This window comes from Cyrtonyx montezumae, unplaced genomic scaffold, assembly GCF_038088225.1.
Source record: "Cyrtonyx montezumae isolate F1298 unplaced genomic scaffold, pur_monq_1.0 scaffold_1, whole genome shotgun sequence".
NCBI classification, from domain to species: Eukaryota; Metazoa; Chordata; class Aves; order Galliformes; family Odontophoridae; genus Cyrtonyx; species Cyrtonyx montezumae.
The window spans coordinates 25,379,748-25,398,778 of NW_027071825.1; the positions used below are offsets into that span (position 1 = coordinate 25,379,748).

The window sequence follows — 19,031 nt, forward strand, 5'->3', positions numbered from 1 at the left end:
TGTCCCAGAGCAATGCCACCCTCACAGTAAAGAAGCTCTTTCTCATGTTCATATGGAACTTCCCACGTTCCAGTCTGTGCCCACTGTCCCTTGTGCTGTTGCTGGGCACCACCAAAAAGGCCTCATCCATTTGACTCACACCCTTCAGATATTGGAAGTGTTTATACAATTGCTTCTCAGCCTTCTCCAGGCAGTTTTCCTACAAGGAAACTAACCAGCTGATGACAAAAGAGATCTGAAAGTCTGCTGACACTGCAGTGGTTCACGTTCCTGTTCTACCTACACCTTACCATGGATTTTAAGTGGAAATATCAGTGCAGTGTTGCTTGCTGAGCTGTCTGAACCACGCTTTTCTCCGCTGCCTCTTTCAGCACTAGGGTTCTTCTCCCACCTCAGTCCTCTGCAGTTATCTGATGCTCAGAAAAGGAAAAACGAGCGACATCTGCGCTACCAGCACAGCTCACTGAATGTTAATTCAGGTGCAGTCTCATCGTGATGTAAGCAAGTGATTGATGTCAAGCTGTAAAATGCTGCCACCAGCTGGAGAGCGAGGCCGACAGCGTGCTGATGAGCAGTGCCTGCTGGACTGACACGCATTGGAAAGCAGAACATCGGGATGCTACAGGAAATGAAAGCTGTTCTGCCCTCGATAAGTCAGATTCATGCCCTACTACGACGGGCAGCTTCCACTGCTAAGGAGCTTTAACCCACACTGTTGCATACTCAGAATGTGGGAGGAGGAAAGGGAAAGGACACCCCTCAAACCTCAAACCTCAAATGCACGTTCGTTTTCTGAAGAGCACAGCACCGAGACATCGGGGGTAATTGGTCACAAAAGCAGCACTGCTGTTTCCAAACCAGCAGCCACTCACTTTAAGCATGAGCTGAAACAGTGAGAAATCGCAGTGAGTTAGGGGGAGCTCAAGAGAAAAGCTTTCTGTTGCTATTTAATGAAGGATTGCGGGGCATACACATGACAAAAATGTCAGAAAAATGGCATTTACAGAATGAAGACTCAGACATTCCACTGCTGGGTGATTTCCTCCTCCAAACTACATCCAAGAGGCTGAGGATGAGAAAACAGCAGCTCTGTTTTAAGGTAACAAAGCCTAGGAATTGCTTCCATTCACTTCAGAAGCAGTGACAGGCACATCTTTCCAACCTCACAGCTCTTACAGCTCCTTCTCTGCAGCCCTCACGTTCACTTTCTGCCATTTACAACAACCAATACACTAAAACGCATTGTCTCTCATGACTGCAAGGGGTTATGAACAATCCGAATAGGAAAAAAGTATTTCAGGTCTCCCAAGTTTTCCTCTGTAAAAGACCAGCAACCCATGCTTGCAATCTAATCATAATGCTAATCTGATGATACACAATCACCAGCCCTGTGATGGTGAAATGAACACTATGGAAATGTGCTCTGACATGAGTGCTTCTGATTTAGAGACCGATCCTACCTATCTGAGACTTCTTTGTAGCTGGTGCTGGCTGTGATACAGCAACATCTTCCCAGGATAAGGCCTCCCCTTCCACTCAGGGCCTATGAGCACCCTGTGTAAGAATCAGATCAGCTGTGTGCAGAATTAAAATCAACTCGTGAAACTCCTAAGCTTAGAAGATGTCAGTAAAACTGACAATGCACTTCCTTGAATTTTCCTTTCCTGGAAAGGCCAAAACGATCATCTGGAAAAGCAGTGTGTTGTGGAATATATATGTACAAGGAAAGCACTGAGTATTTTCTGTTAAAAGAAACTGGGCTAATTTTTTGACATTAAAAAATTCCTATTCACCGTTCCAAGCCGTATCAGGTTTCCTAAAGAGCTGTTCTGTTGCTAACCTCAGTTCAAGCGTTTCCAACAGCAGCAGCAGGAAACACAAGAAAAACAGACCACTGGGTGTACTCACAGACTCCAAGCCAGACCACAGAGCTACAGGGAATTAAAATCTAATTTCCTGAAAACCTTGCCAGCCGTTTTCAGCTCAGCACAAGCATTCCTCCTTTCCTTTCCCCTCAGCTGAAGATCCACAGAAGCTGGTTACTTCTCCCAGTTCCCATTCCAACTGGCTGCTGCTTGGAGGCTCAGTTTCACCTCCTCACTACCACTCATGCCATCACCTTACCCTTTAACCACATGGTCCGTAGACTGCACAAACAGAAACACCTCCATAGCTGCAAATAAACTACAAAACAGGCAGAAAAGAGCGCACGCTCCTCTCAACCCCACCCTCCTTTTTTCTTGTACACACAAATTTAGATTTCTGAGTGGGAGCACTTCCTTGGAAACGTACATTAACCAATTTTTCTGTTTATAGTCTGGTTCGTTTAATACGTATACTCACGCAGAAAATGACACAATCGCTTGATGCAAACTGCATAACACAAGTTTTACTTGGGATGTTTCCTTAGCATAATGCTACCTGCTGTCTTACACTTACCTGTGGTCCTCCACGTAGCTTACTCCACCCCAAGTGAATGCCTGTGCTTTGAAATCTGCAGTGCAGCACCACCACATATAGACAAAGATGGACACAGATAAATCCCCACTGTGGAGCAGTTTGTGCTGGAGGACTGCACGGGGAAAAAGTCAGGACCCTGAAAACTGGTCTCACCTGAAGAGTGCAAATACAAGCTGTTTGCTTTTTGGAGGAAAATAAGGAAGAGCTGGAAAAATACACAGGGAACCAGCAACAGGTGAATGATACTGGCATGTGCCCATGTCACAGGGCTGCTGTGTCAGTACTGGCAGGCTGCTCTACCCTGAGCTTTGGACCAAATTATTTGAATCCCAAGGTGGTATTTCTAATTCCATATCACGTGCCCATATAAGGACCGGATCTGCACTAAAACCAACTTCTGAAGGTCGATACAAGTTCATTTTGAGATGTCTCAAATGGTTCACCTACAGGTGTGCTTTTCTTGTGTGTTTTTTTGCTTTGGGTAAACCCTGAGCCTAAGCCAAAGATGGAAGTTACTCATTGCATAAGAGACTTCTATTCCTCTCTTGACATTACAAATACATCTGACACCAAATAATATTCCATCACATTTCCTGAGATTTTATACGTAAGAACCCAGACATAAAATAAATATGCTGTGAAGTGAATCAGAATTGTTTTCTAAATAGTCTCATATGAGACACTTAAGTACTAAGACTGCATTCCCTGTCCCAGGAACTCCATGATATGATTAAGTTTAATTTAAAAACAGATCTATTGTAAGTGCAGTTTGAAGACATTTCTACCTCAGTGCATACTTCTCTACTCCCTCTCCCAGAAGTCTCACCATGGTCACCCCTTCATTACAATACATTCAAACGTTCCTTACAGTTGAATAAGAAAAGCTTCTAATCAATGACTTACCTTCAAGAGAGCCAGGGCTACGTGAAAGATTATGTTCATACCCTGAAAAATAAAAAGAAAGAGACTTCAAGCACTGCCAATATACCAATCTCTTTTCTCTGCTACTTATCACCACGTAGCATCGTAACGAGATGCTGTAAATCCCTAGGGAACGTCTCTCTTTTCCCTGCTACACTTCAAAGCTCATCATTAGAGCTCCAAAGCTCAGCTTCCAAACTCCTGGCCGGGGAAGATGAAGGCTCTTCAGAGCTTCTGGAATCTCACTCTGCAATTAGCCAGGTGCTTTGCTTGTCACAGGACAGCTCGCCACTACCTGCCAATGCTGCTTCTCATCAGCAGGGCAGAATATAGTACCAAGCAGCCCTTCAGGTACGTGTCATAAATATTCGACTTGGTGAGACTTTTCCCAGCAACTGAGAGCTGTTACCAATCACTTAATGCTGCTGCTGTCATGTGTTGTGAGCCTTCCTCAAGAAACTTCTGCTTCTGCAATGGAGCCCTTTTCCAAGCCTCCTCCTGAAAGCTTGCAACTACACTCCTAAAAAACTAGATTTCACAACCATGTGCAGAGACTTTGCAGGCATTCTTAGTAACAAACTGTGGTTTTTTTTCCTATAGGTTGTACAGTGCCATGAAGGGAAGTTGCCACTGATTAGTCTTGGACATGCTACGATGCTAATGTACATGCTATGATGTCTAATGAGACACACTGCATACTGCAACACTCTGTGAATTACTCTGCACAGTCATCATGACAACGGGCTGCCTTTTCTTCCACTAGAGGTCACAATTGCAGCAGGCCTGAACCAACAAGTGTTAACAGGAAACCCTTTTTCCAAAGGCGATAACGAAGATTGCTTTGTTTTAATAAGAAAAACATTGGCCTGTGAGTTTCAGCCACGACCTTCATGAAGTGCACAGCATTCCCAGCTCTACTCCAAATGCCCACCCCAGGCCAACGCCTTATTGCATGCAGCAATGACACATAAAGAGTGATGAGCTCCTAGCACACAGGGTTTGATAGGAAGATGCACTCGGTGAGAGTCACAACTCGCAACTCAAGGTGACATTTCGGATCAAACACAGCAAGTGCTGCAGGCAAGGGCAGTCCTGTGGTGCCCAGGCTGGGCTGCCTGCACCTGAGGAATAATGGCCAAAGATCCAGTGGCAGCTGGGAGATGTGGAGGTGGCCCCTGGCAGTTTTCATGCAGGCTTCTACCCATGTGCTGGGCTGGCAGCAAGTTGCTTTACAGTTTCAGTGTGATGCCTTACCCACCTGGTTTAGTAATTCACAACCACTGACTCAAACCACAGACCTGAATGCCTTCTCCTAGAGCATGAAAGACTGCTCTGGCATTGCCTCCTTCTTCATAATCGTTAAACTCGGCTATCTCAGCTCATTTTTTCCAGTCTCTTATTTAAAATCCTACTTCATTTACAACACGCTGATTTATAAGATTCAGCTTAAACTCCTCCATCTATTTTAGAAGCAGAAGAACCTAAAATACCAGTGCGTACCAGACACATAAATCACTGCTAGCAGTATCCCTCCAGCAATTCTATAATGGAAACATGGAAGTACATACCAATCACCCACAAAGGAAAGAGGAGAGAGCCCATATTAAATAAGCTTTAGATAATGACTTTTTAAAACCAAAGGTCATCGTTTTAACTCTGCATTTTGAAACAGCTGCCTTAATATCATGCAGATCTCAGTATTTAAAGTGTCCGTGCAAACATGAACGTTGTCTGTAATTACCGAAGTGCTTGCTTGACATATAACAGCCAGAACTGTTGAAAAATATTCAATATTCTTCACAAGAGCTGTTCTTAGAGCACAGGAACAGTGAGGGGCTTATCGTGTCCTAGTGCTTCTCATGCAGCCATTCTGTTTGTCAATCCAATCTTCGCAGGGAGAACAAAGGAGGGTGTGCAGACTGCACAGCTTTCAGACAGGAAGCCCAGGGGCAGAGATCCCAGAAGGAAGGCATGTGGATGTGCTCCTCTGCAGAGCTCGCAGAGACCAGAAGAACTAGCAGTTCCTACACCAGCCTGTCTAGAAGCTTATCTGCCTCGCCGAGCATCAGCACAGTATCTTCCTGCTTCCATCAGGTGCTGCTGAACAACCCTCTTAGGCTTGCATAAAGGTCTCGAGCACTCTTAACAGATCTCATTAAGCTCAGGAGTTCTCCAGGATGAACAAATCCACCTCAAAGCAGGTGCAACTCTCAGCTGTTCTGCAGTCAACATGGTAAGATAAACAGAAACTTTCCCTTTCCTGACCTTGTTGTCTTACAATGCACTGGATGATCATGGAGGTCTTTTCCAACATTGGTGATTCTATGATCCTATGATTATTATATTTAACTGATGTCAAAAGAATCATTTTCAAGAGATTCTAGCTAATTCTCATCGACCAGACATTGAACCCCTATCTCCAAAGACCACAGACATACCACAGACATACCAGTGGTATGCCAATAACACAGGAGCGCTGCAATTAAGGCTGGCTTAAAATGAACAGAAATCTTACTATGTTAGCTTTCTTCTAGTGAGAGGTGTTCACGGTTCCTCAACCCTCAGCAGCCAGAAGTGCTCCTCAAGGAGCACTCAGCTTGATTCTCTCTGCCCTTTGAAACAAGCAGGCTTCTGCAAAGGCCTGATAAGAAGATGGGGAACAAACAGATGGTAAAGGTCATCTGAAAATGATTTTATTTAGTGAGATCTCTGTGACAGAAAGGATGCTTGTGAGCCCCCCCCCCCCTTAGAAGTGAGGAGGTATATCTGTACCTGCAAACCTGCCAGGACAAAGGCAGCTGAACGAGGGAGAAGCAAACACATTTATGCAACTGGCAAAGCTCAGCAGCCTAGTGTGGGCAAGACAGAAGAGTCAGGCCGTACAGTTTAATCCTGTACTCCCCAGACAACATTTCCATATGGGACTCCTCTGGAATTTATCTCCCATCTTAAATCTGTGCTTAGATGACAGAAGCCTTGGGGGAAGGAAGGCTACATTACATACCAGCATCCCTCCCTCTCCAACCTGGACCATGAGGGACCTTCCTTCAGTTACAGGGCAGCACCCATGCATCATTTCCATAAATAAAAAGAATTAATCTCTTCAAAGAGCGTACAGGAAATTCACTTGAGCGTCCTTATCTTTGCTCCTAGATGTTTGTGACATGCAGGGGAAAGCAGTGAAGGTACTGACACAATATTCTCTGACGTTCAGTACCAAGTGAAGAAGAATGTGTGAGCACATCCTGAAGGCCAGAGAAATCTCAGCACTCACGTGACACGCCATCAAGAGCCAGTTAACCTGCTCCAGCCTTACTATAAGTGAATTTCCCTTTTTTTTAAGGAGAGATTAGCTGTTCCACTGAAGTTAATTTGACATTGTTTCATAATTTGAAAGTGTTTCATAATTATGTGTTCAACTGCATGCTCTTTCAGAAGAGCTGTAGAGGGTAATTGGGGTTACGAACGCAGAAGGAGAATTAAAATTCTATTTATGTTTTGGATTGCTTCCAGCAAAACATTTGTTTGGCATCTGTAATATGTTGTGAATGCACAACAAACTTAAGCGATGTCACCTATATATTTACGTTGCTGACGCTGTAAAATGCACTCTGAAGCCCGAATTTCTCTTTGTAAGCAACGCGGGTTCGCAGCACGCTCTGCAAAGATATGCACATTAATTTAAACCTTGTACTCAGTACAGCTCGTGCTTTTATTCACGTTCAGTGACAAGACAGTGAAGGAAACAAAAAGCAAACTCACTGAAATAAGGCACAGCATAAAAGGAACACTTCTATTTACCAAGAATGTGCACAGCACATACTATTTACCATGTGCACAGCACAGACACATGTGTACATCTGCACTCGGTCATGGTTACTTGCTCCAGTGACTAAATACCATCTGAATTATTGCCTCTCATTAGCCCAGCAGATCATGGGCACGTATGAAAAGAACTGCTAAATTCCATTGGAAAAACAGTTTGTGGTTCTTGCTCTTGGCCATAAGGAACTTAATTTTCCAATTCTGGTTGACTGCATAGAAGTAAAAGCTACAAAACTATGGTCTCTGAACTGTGGAAAAAAGCAAGCTTCGTGTTAGCAATAGACACAGCTTTCTTCCTAAACACTTATCTAGGAGAAAAACAATATGCAAAGAGATTTTATTGCCAAAGTATGAGGTTTAGTTGACATCTCAAACTGGTTTTCCCTCTGTGCATCCATATATATTGCTCCTACAATAACTAACAGCAGGGAATATGCTATAAACATATGAAAGAAGGAAAGAAAACACAGAGTGCTTCATCCTGATACTACAAGGCTGTGAACAGTACATAAACCCAATTAAAACCAGTTGACTGAACTATTAGATAAGCAGGTATAATAAAAATGGTACCTTGAGATTTGGTACTCGAATGTAACATTTACTTTTTGATGTATTGTGTTCCATCAGAAAATACAGCAGGGCCTCAGTTTCCAAGCACGAGGTGATGGGAAATATTTTGGCAGAGACAGGCTGCACCACCCTCTCTTTTAAAAACAGCCCCCAGATTAGCTCAGCTTCCTGGATTTGTTCACGGAGTATCACTCTGCCGTTTGTTATCCCTTCCTTCAGTTATTTCTGAAGTGCTTTTCGGCACTGCCAAGGCTGCCTGGAATATGCTGCCATTCCACTACAGCAGATGGCACTGCTGTTAAGTAAGCATTATGGAAATTTACTGTATTCCTGGAAAAATCAACCAAGTGAACATCAACTACTAAGTTGCTAAGTTATTTCAGTGGCAATGGGCAAAGTAATTCAGAGACATACAGAGATATAGCATTAGCTGTCTCTGCCTGCTAAGGCATGAGAAGGTCGCTCTCTTGGACCCCTTGTCTCCACTAACTTCTCACCTGCAACTCAAAACACCTTCTGGAGCAGAAGCAGCCTCAGTGTTACAGGACCACAACGTTTATCAACATCACCAGAAAGGTACCTTCTGTTTATGGAAGTTATCTTGAATTGCAGATTGCTGGGAAGTCATTTTTCCTTTGCTCACGCTGAGCATTTATCACCAGCCTTCTTATTTTTGGGATAAACAACTTGCAGCTATGAATAGAAGACACATACATTGTGGATGTCACAGGAAGAGCTGGACAACACAGCATAAAGGGTAACGTCAAACCCTGATGTTCTCCAAGAACCTCTTGAATGTGTTCCATTAAAACACTCCCCTCAGTTCACACCCAAATTCTTACAGGTTCTCTATAGCTTTAAAAGTAAATAGACCATTTTGCTTTCTGCATCCCTGGGGCAATACAGAATGCACTGTGTTACAGTGCCTCCCATGTTTCTGCTGCTGATTGGAATTCTATACCCTAACACTTCTTATGAGCTTCAGTTAGAAATAAGGTACAATTCTTTATCATAACCTGAACACTTTAAACACAAACTAAAAAAAAAACCGTAAAAGTTCCTCCTCTGTAAAACACAATCAAGTGTTACATTCATTTCAAATTCCTTTCAGTTTAATTTCTGTTCTAGTACTGAGAAAAGGCCACAGTGCAATACAGCTGTAGTCATCACACAAATTAAGCTACATTTTAGCATGGATTTATATACTTCAGTTAAACATATAAAAACAAAATACCCAGAGGCCACAGTACTCCAGACCTGAGGTTTTCGCAGTGGAGGTGATGATAATGACTGACGTGTCAGCAGATGCTTCCTGATGCAGAAAAGTCACTTCTGTTCTCTTGATAATTTACACAAAATCCTGTATCTTTCTATAGTGTATGTATCACCCTAATGGTCTATCATTGCTTTGCCTCACGGCGTTTAAAGGAATGTCTATTTTAGGAGATAAGAGACTGCACACACTATATTCATGCATACCCGCCACACTCTGAAGTAAGAACATTTCAGAAATGTCACAATTCTTTTGTGATAGTGATGCTGGCAGAAGACATGCAATGACAATTTGCAGAAGCCTTAAGACTAGTCCTGGTAAGTACAACTTAAAAATACAGACTTTTATACAGAAACTTGCGTGTTATTGTGTGTGGAAGGCCTCAAACCACCTAGCAATTCATGCATACTTTCAGAATAGCAAGCCTCAAACATAGCAAATCAGGGCCACCCAACGGGGCACGTGTGTTGAGACCCCTTCCACCCACAGCCTGAGACACAACCTACTCTCTTTCTTCTCAAACCAATTAGGATCTAGCTGTAATAGGCTCAGAAGGAAAGCCCACCCAGCCTCTTTGCATGGAAGTGCAGTGGCTACAGGGACCTCAGGAAGGAGGCTGAGCTCCCCAGCAGGTGTAACACAAAGGGGAAACGGACAGGAGGATCATCATGGCCTAAACAGCAAAGCTGGAAGGTCTGTGTTTGGAACAAAGGAAAGCAACCCCAAGGCCCAGCCTTCTCCAGCTCATCTGTATGACCTTGTGTTCACTTCAGTACACAGCACTGAAACACTGCTGGACGTTTCAGTGCCGTATCCACTCACAATTTAAGTGCAGTTTTTAATAGGCTGCTCCTGAGTTAGGTTTGATTTTCAGCGAGCCCAAGCTGCCGCTCCACAAGATTCACTCAAACACGTGCAGAGTGAGGGGCTAACAAGTGCAAACAATGTGCCAACAACAGTGAATTCCAGAAAGCAGTTTTTTCTTTCCCTACTGATCTGCAGAAGATAAAAATCCGCACACACATTTTATTCAGTTCCCACTCTGTCTGTGTGCGGCTGAAGTGGGCTTGTTCCCGACTCAATTCCTGAGCCAGTTCAATAAATTAAAATGTTAATCTCCTCTTTCTCAACCCAGCAGTGCTGAAGCACTTGCAAGGTGGGTACCGCGACAGACAGAAAGCAGCAGCCCACTGGGGCACCCAGCATGCGTGCAGGAGCACCGCTCTTATCTCAGAGCCACACCACGCAGCTCAGTGTCTCCTGGCACATCCATCCCCCAGCAAGACACACAGAAGACAGAAATTAGATCCTCCGTGCCAATACTTGGAAACCTTCTGAGATCGTCCCTGTGAAGTGGTGCTCCCAGGCAGCACAACAACATGAGACAGTGCTGTGCTCTCACTACCATTGGGCGCTCATTCACCAGCAGGAAATCACTCCCATTTTAATTGCTATCAGCCTTCAGTATCAAAGGCAGTTTCTCAAAACTAATTATGGAAGACACTAAATACAAAATTCCGAAGGTAACGCTCGGTACACCGAGGCCCAGGAATGACAGAATGTAGCTTTCAGTTCTTCCACAGCGCTGCCATGTAGTCCTGGGGAAAGCAGTCTCATTTCTGTGCTAAGAGCTGTACAGAAAACAATGCATTCATACACAGAAGTGACAGGAAGGCAGTTGCGTCCTTGTCTTTTCAGTCCTGATCAAAAAATCCCAGCTCTGCAGTCAAAACACTAATTTCTGTAACGGACTATGTAATTACTGACACTGAAATATGTAAATATATGTACCAAAGGCAGCACAGAGGGATTTCTGTACACGCCTTGAACACAATCCCTACGTATTTTATACCCCCAATCCCTGCACATGAGAACAGCCAGACACACACACAGCAGGTTACCCATGCCAGGTTAAGGACAGAACGTCAGCTTGAGCTCTGAACTCCTTCAGTTTTGGCAATACTGTATCTGTGTGTATGTATATATCCCAACCAGTTTGAGTATTTTCTTTTTTAAGAAGAAGCTTTCACGGAATTGAAACTAAAAGCTTCTAAGTAGCTTGCCAACTGTTTTTCCCCTCTTTTAAACGTCTGATCAAGGTCACTTGTTCAGTGCTTCTAAAATGCATTTTAATTCCGAGCTGTATGCTCTAAAATGCAAAAGGAAGTTAAATGTTAAAAGTTAAATGATGCAAATTTTTTAGTCAAAGGTGGCAGCAAAACAAAGCAGGCTCACAGAGCGTTCAATAGCATGATGTCACATTGATAGTTAAGACTGACAAGCCCACACAGAACTCAGAATTTCATCAACAGAGTTGTTCTGTAATGCAAATAGAAATAGCAAAAGGAGACTAATGAGGTGGTTGAAACAAGGAGCTAACAGGAGCCTGGTAGGAAGAGCTTTAGCTGACGCTGAGATGCTGAAATTTAGCTGCAGAGCCAGGCTGAAAAGCACGCACTCTGATGTAACCTCATGAATGCTTCCAACTGGATCTAGAGGAGATCTTTTGCCCGGGGAGGTGGTGGAGTCACCCACCCTGGAGGTGTTCAAGGACCATTTAGATGCTGTGCTGGGGGACGTGGTTCAGTGGGGAGCATCGGTGATCTGTGGATGGTTGGACTGGATGATCTTGGAGGTCTTTTCCAACCTTGGTGATTCTACAATTCTACAATAGACGTTGGTTTGCTTTTATCACAGGCACTAAGACACAAAGTCCTAAGCCTTACAATTAGCATCACGGTGGTATGGGTTACCTGCCTGCAAGCTGGCCAACTTTCAGCTAAAGAATTTCAAAACATCTCCTGTCTAGATAGACCTGGGTGACATGCTCTGTCCTACGGTGATCAAGGCAACACTGGTTATTTTTACATTAGGTAAATCGAGGGTTGAACCACATCTTCAGCAGCCTTTATACGGCTTTAAAAAGGGTCAGAGAAAGGCTACAGGATGGAAGAATTCAATCCTGTAGAGGCCACAGAAAGTCTAAAACTTGTGTGAACCTGAACTATTTATTTAGTTATTAATCAAGTTGTTTTTAATGCGAGAATGATGAAAAGACCTTGACTGTAATAGCACACACTTTGATGTGATTTTAAAAATTTCTCAGTGATTCCCATTACAAATTCAGCTCATATTTCAGGGCATCCCACCTCCCTGGGTAGGGTCACGGCCTGGATTGTGGCAGCCCACTCACTGCAGAGCTGCCACTCCAGCACGTGCAAGGGAAGCAGGCAGGCCTACCTGACCACTGCAGAGCTGCAGTTACTTTGAATGCCCCCTCTCCAGACTGAGGGTTAAAGAGTATCTCTCTTCCAGCCATGGTCAAGTACTAAAAAGATAAATCTCATCCAAAAGTTCCTGGGCAACCCATAACCATTCATCCACAAAGATTTTCATGGATAGCAGAAAACATTCTTTGCAGCACCTGAGCAGCAATGGTTCAACCACTTTTTTCCCTCCCCAGGTATTTTATGGATGTAAACTTCTATGGATGTAAATTTTTTGTCAGTGGCAAACAGGATAGGAATATGGAGAAAGGAAAGCCAGGAAGGAAACTCAATACGGATGAATTACTTTAAATTCATCTGTATTTATGACAAATTAATGAGAAGGCTGGAAGCTTGTTTAAAAAATAAAAATAAAAAATAATATATAAGACTTCAAAGGAGTGTTAAGTTTTGGAGGATTTTTCTTTTCCAGAAGAATATGTTCTGGTTTTAGCAGCTTGAACTGTTTTTTCTCCTTCCAGTCGCTGGAATTACAGGCATGCTGTTTGTTCAGAGATAAAGAGCAATTTAATGCAGACAAAAATTATTCTTTGACTGCTCCATCACTCCTCCTGGAAGCTGACTGGACAGACAGCTTTGCAGTACGATTTCAGCCTTCATTTAAGGAATGATTTCTTTCCTATTTTGTCCATGTCTCTCTATGGTGAGGGTCAACTAGATTTTTAGTTTAACGTGAATTTAAGCTATGCTCCTCTCACAAACACTCAGAACTGCCTGCTACTCCAGGCTGGGTGACTCATGAACATTAGGAGCAATTTTCAGATAGTCTACATTGTCGCCTCTCTATGTTCTGTCTACACACTGCCTTTACTGTTTCTCAAGATGTCTGCATGTCCCTTCTCAACTGAAATCAATTTTCTTACCATTTCTGATTTACTTTTAACTGCTGTGAAGGAGGCTCCTTTAGTTTTATATGATTCCCCTCTGCGGATGCTAACCAGTTTCCCTTTCTCCAGCAGACTGCCACACTGGCTTCCCTACCTTTCTTTCAGATTCCATCAACCTTTCTTCCCAGGGTAATTCCTTCAGACATGCTGAGATAAACACTGCCACATGTGAGACGAATGCAAATGTTTTAATCTGTACTAACCATAACTAAAATCTCTCTTCAGCATGTTTCATCTTCAAGCCTAGTGCAATAAGAAGTGCACGAGCTTCAGACAGGATGCAGCTGTACTGCTAGCACAATAACCACTACAGAATGGTGTTCTTCCCCTCTTGACAAACAGCTTCTGAAAATGGCTATTTCTGAGAGCAGCACTGCACCAAGATTAGAATGAAGAAATAAAATCAACCAACAAAGAACAATCAAATCAAATGCCAGAAGACCATTCTACAAACTAACTCACTATCAATTCAAATTGATCAAGGTATTTTGTTATCTACTGGACAGCTATCCCTGCAAGAAGGAGGGCAGAGACAGGACAAGCCATCAACAACTGTTCTTCTATTCACCCACTTAAAATAATCGAGGCACTGTGAAGAAGTTAGAACTCAGATATGTCTACACTAAAACATATTCACATGTGAACATGGAACCAATTCTCTCTTATCACCTGTCATGCTCACTTGGATACACGGTGGTATTAACCTATATTTTTTAATATATAATTGAGCACATATGCAAAGCAAAACTCGTAAGGAAAACAAAGTGAGTTATGAATAGCAGACAATATTTGTTTTGCAAGGAATGTTATCAACACGTGCAGCAAGCCTGAAAATTCTCAAGTAAAATACTTCATGCTAAGGAATGTACAGAATGAACCAGAGTCAACAGTGTTTCACACTCATGAAGCCCTTTGCACTTGAAAATTTCAATTATACACACATGTACACAGATGTGAACAGACATATGTGTGCACCTCTACCCCCTGACTTCCCACTGACAAAAAGAAGTACTAACTTCTCACCAAAATAAATTTTTGTTTTTTCATCAAAGTGCAGACACATCTACAATACAGAAATGTACTATTTGGTATCTGGTGAAATGCATTCCTTAGTTGGAATAGCAGGAAGAAAAATAAAGAAGGAAAGACTTTCACTGAAGTGTTCTGATTAGGAGATCTCGTTATTTGTTGAATATCGTGCCAGTGTGTCTTTGGGTGACATTCTGAAATGTAAAATCTGAGAGGTTTTACCACTAAAAGCCTACCAGGTATCTTCTGGAGATTAGAAAGAATTTCTAACTTTGAATCAACCGTGTAAGAAATTAAATGAGAACAGATGTGTACATCAGATATTGTTAATAAGATCCCTTAGTAAAGAATGAGGCAAACCTCAATTTAATTTGAAAACCAGACCAGCATTTCACTGAGCATCATCTCATCAATATAATCACTGTTTCTAAAGAATTCAGTACACACAGTTAAACTGAAAACGACTCCAACTAAACGAAACAGAGAAAGACAGAAGTTCTTAACACACTCACAAGGTGGAGAAAGGGCTTTCTGATTCAAGGGTTCTTACCTCACAAAGTAATAAGTCAATGATGTGGAAGACCATGCAGAGTGGAAATTTGGCAGTAAAAAGAGTGAGGAACCACTGGGACGCATACATGTGAGCTTCCAAATTGAGGTCTGAGAAATGGCTATACAAATCAGGCAACTGCTCCTGGAGTAAAGGAAAAAATAAGAAATGCTTCAGTATTCCTCCTTAATATGGGATCATCATCTGCTGTGGCATTAAGTACCAGGTTGCTCAAGACTGAGAAACACAATTAAGTGAGATCCTGCCCTCTTCTGAGCAACACTACTGTGTTAGTCAGATAACCACTATCAATTCTATCACAGCATCGAACAACATTATAAAATTACAATTAAGATATTAAATTATACTGAGAAAATACAAAATCTTCAATAGGGGAAAGAGTAGCTGTGAAATTTCTGTCATGCACATATGTATTTTTAAAAGTTAATTCTTAATCATTCCTTGCTATTTATTAATTACTCTGTTAAAAAAAAAAAAAGCAGTAGACACTGGCACAAGCTCACCTTGCAGACCATGAAGGGAAGCTAGCTCTATCAGCTAGCTTTTACTCCATAACAGAAACCCAGGTCGGGGCTTAGCAGACTGCTAGTAAGCACTTATTAGTCAGAGCAGTAGTGTCAAACTGGAACTTTTTATTTAACTTGCTCTGAATATGACATAATTACACCCGAAAATAAAGAGCAATGTACAGAAATCATAGTAAAATGACCTACACTTAATTTGTATTTCATAAGCATCAAGATACCCTGACCTGCCTGACCTCTTAACCATCAGGGAACTCACAGAAGGTGGCACACTGATAGCAGCAGGCCGAAAGACACTTTGATTTTAACAGAACAAATTCTCTCTGTGTAATGTAAGAAATTAAGGAAGAGAGTAAGGAAACAGAGAGAGGAAAAAGACCCAAATAGATCTGCAGCAAGATCATTATATGAAAGGAAAAAGAAATCATATGTAAGCCTGATTCACAATGACTGGATGTAGGTATTCAGCTTTCCTGCTTCGGTTCTGCCCCAACTCTAAGCAAAGGGTTTTGCTGACCAGCAAGTGATGGAAGCAAAGCACCAGTCCCCACATCAGCATTCCTGCTTATGAAAGCAGAGCTATTTGTTAGTCTGGCCCCACCTGCATTAGCTTCTCCAGCTGGAAAAATTTGCAGTGGAGATCTTCAAAGTTATTTCTGTAGAGGTCTCGTAAGCCATAGTCATACATTATTTTCACAAACACACAGAAAGCCTGCTCCTCCGGCATCTGGAAAAATACACAAACATAATTTTAAGAACTGAGCTGAGCATGGACATTCTTTCCACAGACAGGCACACTCACACACCCGTAAGCTCAAATACCTTAAGATGAATGCAAAACCAGGGATGTATTAAACTTTTCAGAAAAGCACTCGGAATTTAGCATTAAGCTACTAAAGCCTCAAGGGGACTGTTCCACTTGGTGGGCACCCTGATCTGGCTTTGTAAGACTTCCTCTGAAGAAAAGGTGGGATCAGATCACAGGCTCATGTCAGTATTGCATTCCTACAACGACGTAACTGTCACCACTACTCCTTCTGCCAATAAATCTGAGGTCCATCTCAGGCGCAGAAGTCCAGCGTTAAAACAAAACACACAAGAACAAAAAAACATCCTGAGACACTGGCTTCTAATGAGAGAGATTTGGTTAGCTGTCAAATACGCAGAACTGAGGCATAACCAACCCTCTGTGAGAATAATGCTTATTTATTCTCATCTAAAGCCCAGAGCACAAAAACCTCCAAAGTCAGGTTTTCCACAATGAATAAAGAACTAAATTTTGCCTTCAGAATCTCCTCTGAGCTTGAAGCTGGCTGATCCACCCCCCCCCCCCCCCCCAACTAATATCGTGATATTTTTTTCAGAAGCCCTATCTCTGTAAACTCTACTTCACGTTGGCCAAAATTTCTCACTCAACAGAATTTCAGAAAGCAATACAAACGGACCGTGCTGCGTGAGCCAACCTAAAAGTGCATTTGTTGGCTTCAGCCCACTGAGCACTGAACCCGTGGGAAGCCCTGTGTCATCACACCTCCTCTGACAAGTCATCTCGCTTCTCCCCCGTGCCCTCAGGTGACACGATAATAAGATATGCACAAGTAGGCCCCAAACCAAGTCTTCAATCATGTTTGGGGAAAAAAAAACAAAAAAACAACTTCTTCTGTGGGAGACCAGATTGCTATATAGGAAAACAATCACTAGCATCAAGAATGACAGCTCTTGACCTTTAATATATTCACCCATCCACTCCCATGCCAACCCCTTATCAAATATCTGCAATTGATGAAAGCTCAGTACTTTTTCAAAGAGAATTTTAGTCTCTTGATATTTACCTCCAGAGTTTCATCGTTTCTGGTTCATCCTACAATTATGCCCTGTCTCCAGGGCCATGTGCAGACATTTCCATTTTCAGACAGCACATATAAAAGGAACTAGTTAACATTAAGAACTGCCAGGTCAGCTGTTAGCTCTCGGTGCAGGCTAGATTCACCTAGAACAAGCTCTTAGGAGTCTCAAATCTCTTTATCACCATTCTACGTGGACAGAACAATCCCTGCTGACAGCAGATCAAGGCTGCAGCTAAAGGAAGGGGGAGAAAAAAATCATCCTGACCAAAAAGCTTGAATCTGCTCTAGAATAAAATGAAAGCAAACGTACATTTTTGGTAAGGTAACAATTATTTCTAATAAAATGACAGATGCTCATGCACAAGCACACCTACCTTGCATGCTCAATCAGACACGTGCATTGACAGTCATTCCTCCCCCACCACAGGGAGAGGGAACAGAGGTGAGTACTGGGCCAAAGACAGTACAGGCAGAGGCCATGGAGTCCTCACTCTGTGAAAGCAGGTTCTCCAGTATTACCAACCCCAAGAATTTAAAATGGTAAAGGAAATTTACTTTGTTGTTGTTGTTGTTTTTAATTTTAAACAAAACCTATTTGGAATCACAAAAGCCAGAAATTTATATTTTGTTTTTTTAAAAAAGAAGTATTAGTTTCTCACTTAGTAACGTCTCCGTGAGTCAATCAGAAAAAGAAAGCCAAATCCAGTGAGACTGACAGCAAATCTGATGAGAGATGGCAACACTGGTCCCCTGAGATTAGAGATTACCTGCTCATCTTTGATGGGAATTTCACCAAAGCAGCAAAATCACAAAAAGCCAGGATGGAAGTTCAGGCTACCCAACCATCCCTGAAAGATATCTACACTGAAAAGAAATATCCTGTCCCAGAAGAGAAGGGGAAACAAAGGAGTCTAGAATCCATGCAAAGACTGGAGAGTTAGAGGGGGTTGTACAAGCATTCACAGATGCAGATTGGTTGGAGCATTTGAGAAGAACACAAGTTGGAGGATATCCTGGGAAGCTCCCAACTTACATGAGTGACACTGCTTCCCTTCCCCCCTTTCTCTGATTATTTCAGTTTAATATCCTATTGTAAAAGCAAACATTATAAAGGGCAGATTAAAATGAGTGCAATTGCCATTTAGTATTCCCTGTGTAACAGGGCAATTTCTTCTAACTCCAGAAACACTAGAAACAAAGGAGATTCTCTACTGCAACGACAGCACACTACTGAGGGAGAAGCTAAATATTAGTCAAACACTAAGAACGTGACACCCCCTCATTTCTAAACAACTTTGGTATTGCAAATGGATTATCTCTCCAGTGGAAATCAGAAACCTTCTTTGAGAAAAACAATTACTTGCAAAGTAACTGATGGATGAGCTGATTTGCAGAGTATGTGGGACTGCCCCAACCTGACTGATTTCAGATTAACTCTTGAGGAATCTCAAGTTTTTCTGTAACACTTTCATGTCACAGATCTCACCAGACATTACAGCTTATAGTTAAGTTAATATGAATTTGATTTCCGGATACCTTATACATAACATGTATGTTATAAGACATATACCAACAAGACATATACATCTACCCAAACCCACCATCTGTCGTGCATTTAAACTATGATTAAAATTTATTAATTAAAATCCTGACAGAAAAAGGTAATGACCAGAAGAAGAGCTGGTGTTGGGATCTCAGCTGTTTTATTCAGAAACTCTTTACAGTATCTACCAATATTTGAATCTGCTTCTTTTCCACTGACACATCAAAGTTAAAGCATCTCACGGAATGTAAAAATCATGTACATATCTACCTATGTCTATACACCTACACACGT

At 42.2% G+C, this 19,031-nt stretch overlaps 1 protein-coding gene across 3 annotated transcripts in view; it reads right to left on the reverse strand.

Moving 5' to 3' along the window:
• The window catches only part of RABGAP1L (RAB GTPase activating protein 1 like), a 181,601-nt gene that overhangs the window by 58,782 nt on the left and 103,788 nt on the right, over positions 1-19,031 (reverse strand). For all 3 annotated transcript variants that reach the window (XM_065745323.1, XM_065745316.1, XM_065745333.1), the window contains exons 16-18: positions 15,949-16,074; positions 14,803-14,946; positions 3,364-3,405 (exon numbers count right to left, since the gene is read on the reverse strand). In XM_065745323.1, the coding sequence (XP_065601395.1) occupies positions 3,364-3,405; positions 14,803-14,946; positions 15,949-16,074 (312 nt within the window). The remainder of the gene's footprint in view (positions 1-3,363; positions 3,406-14,802; positions 14,947-15,948; positions 16,075-19,031) is intronic.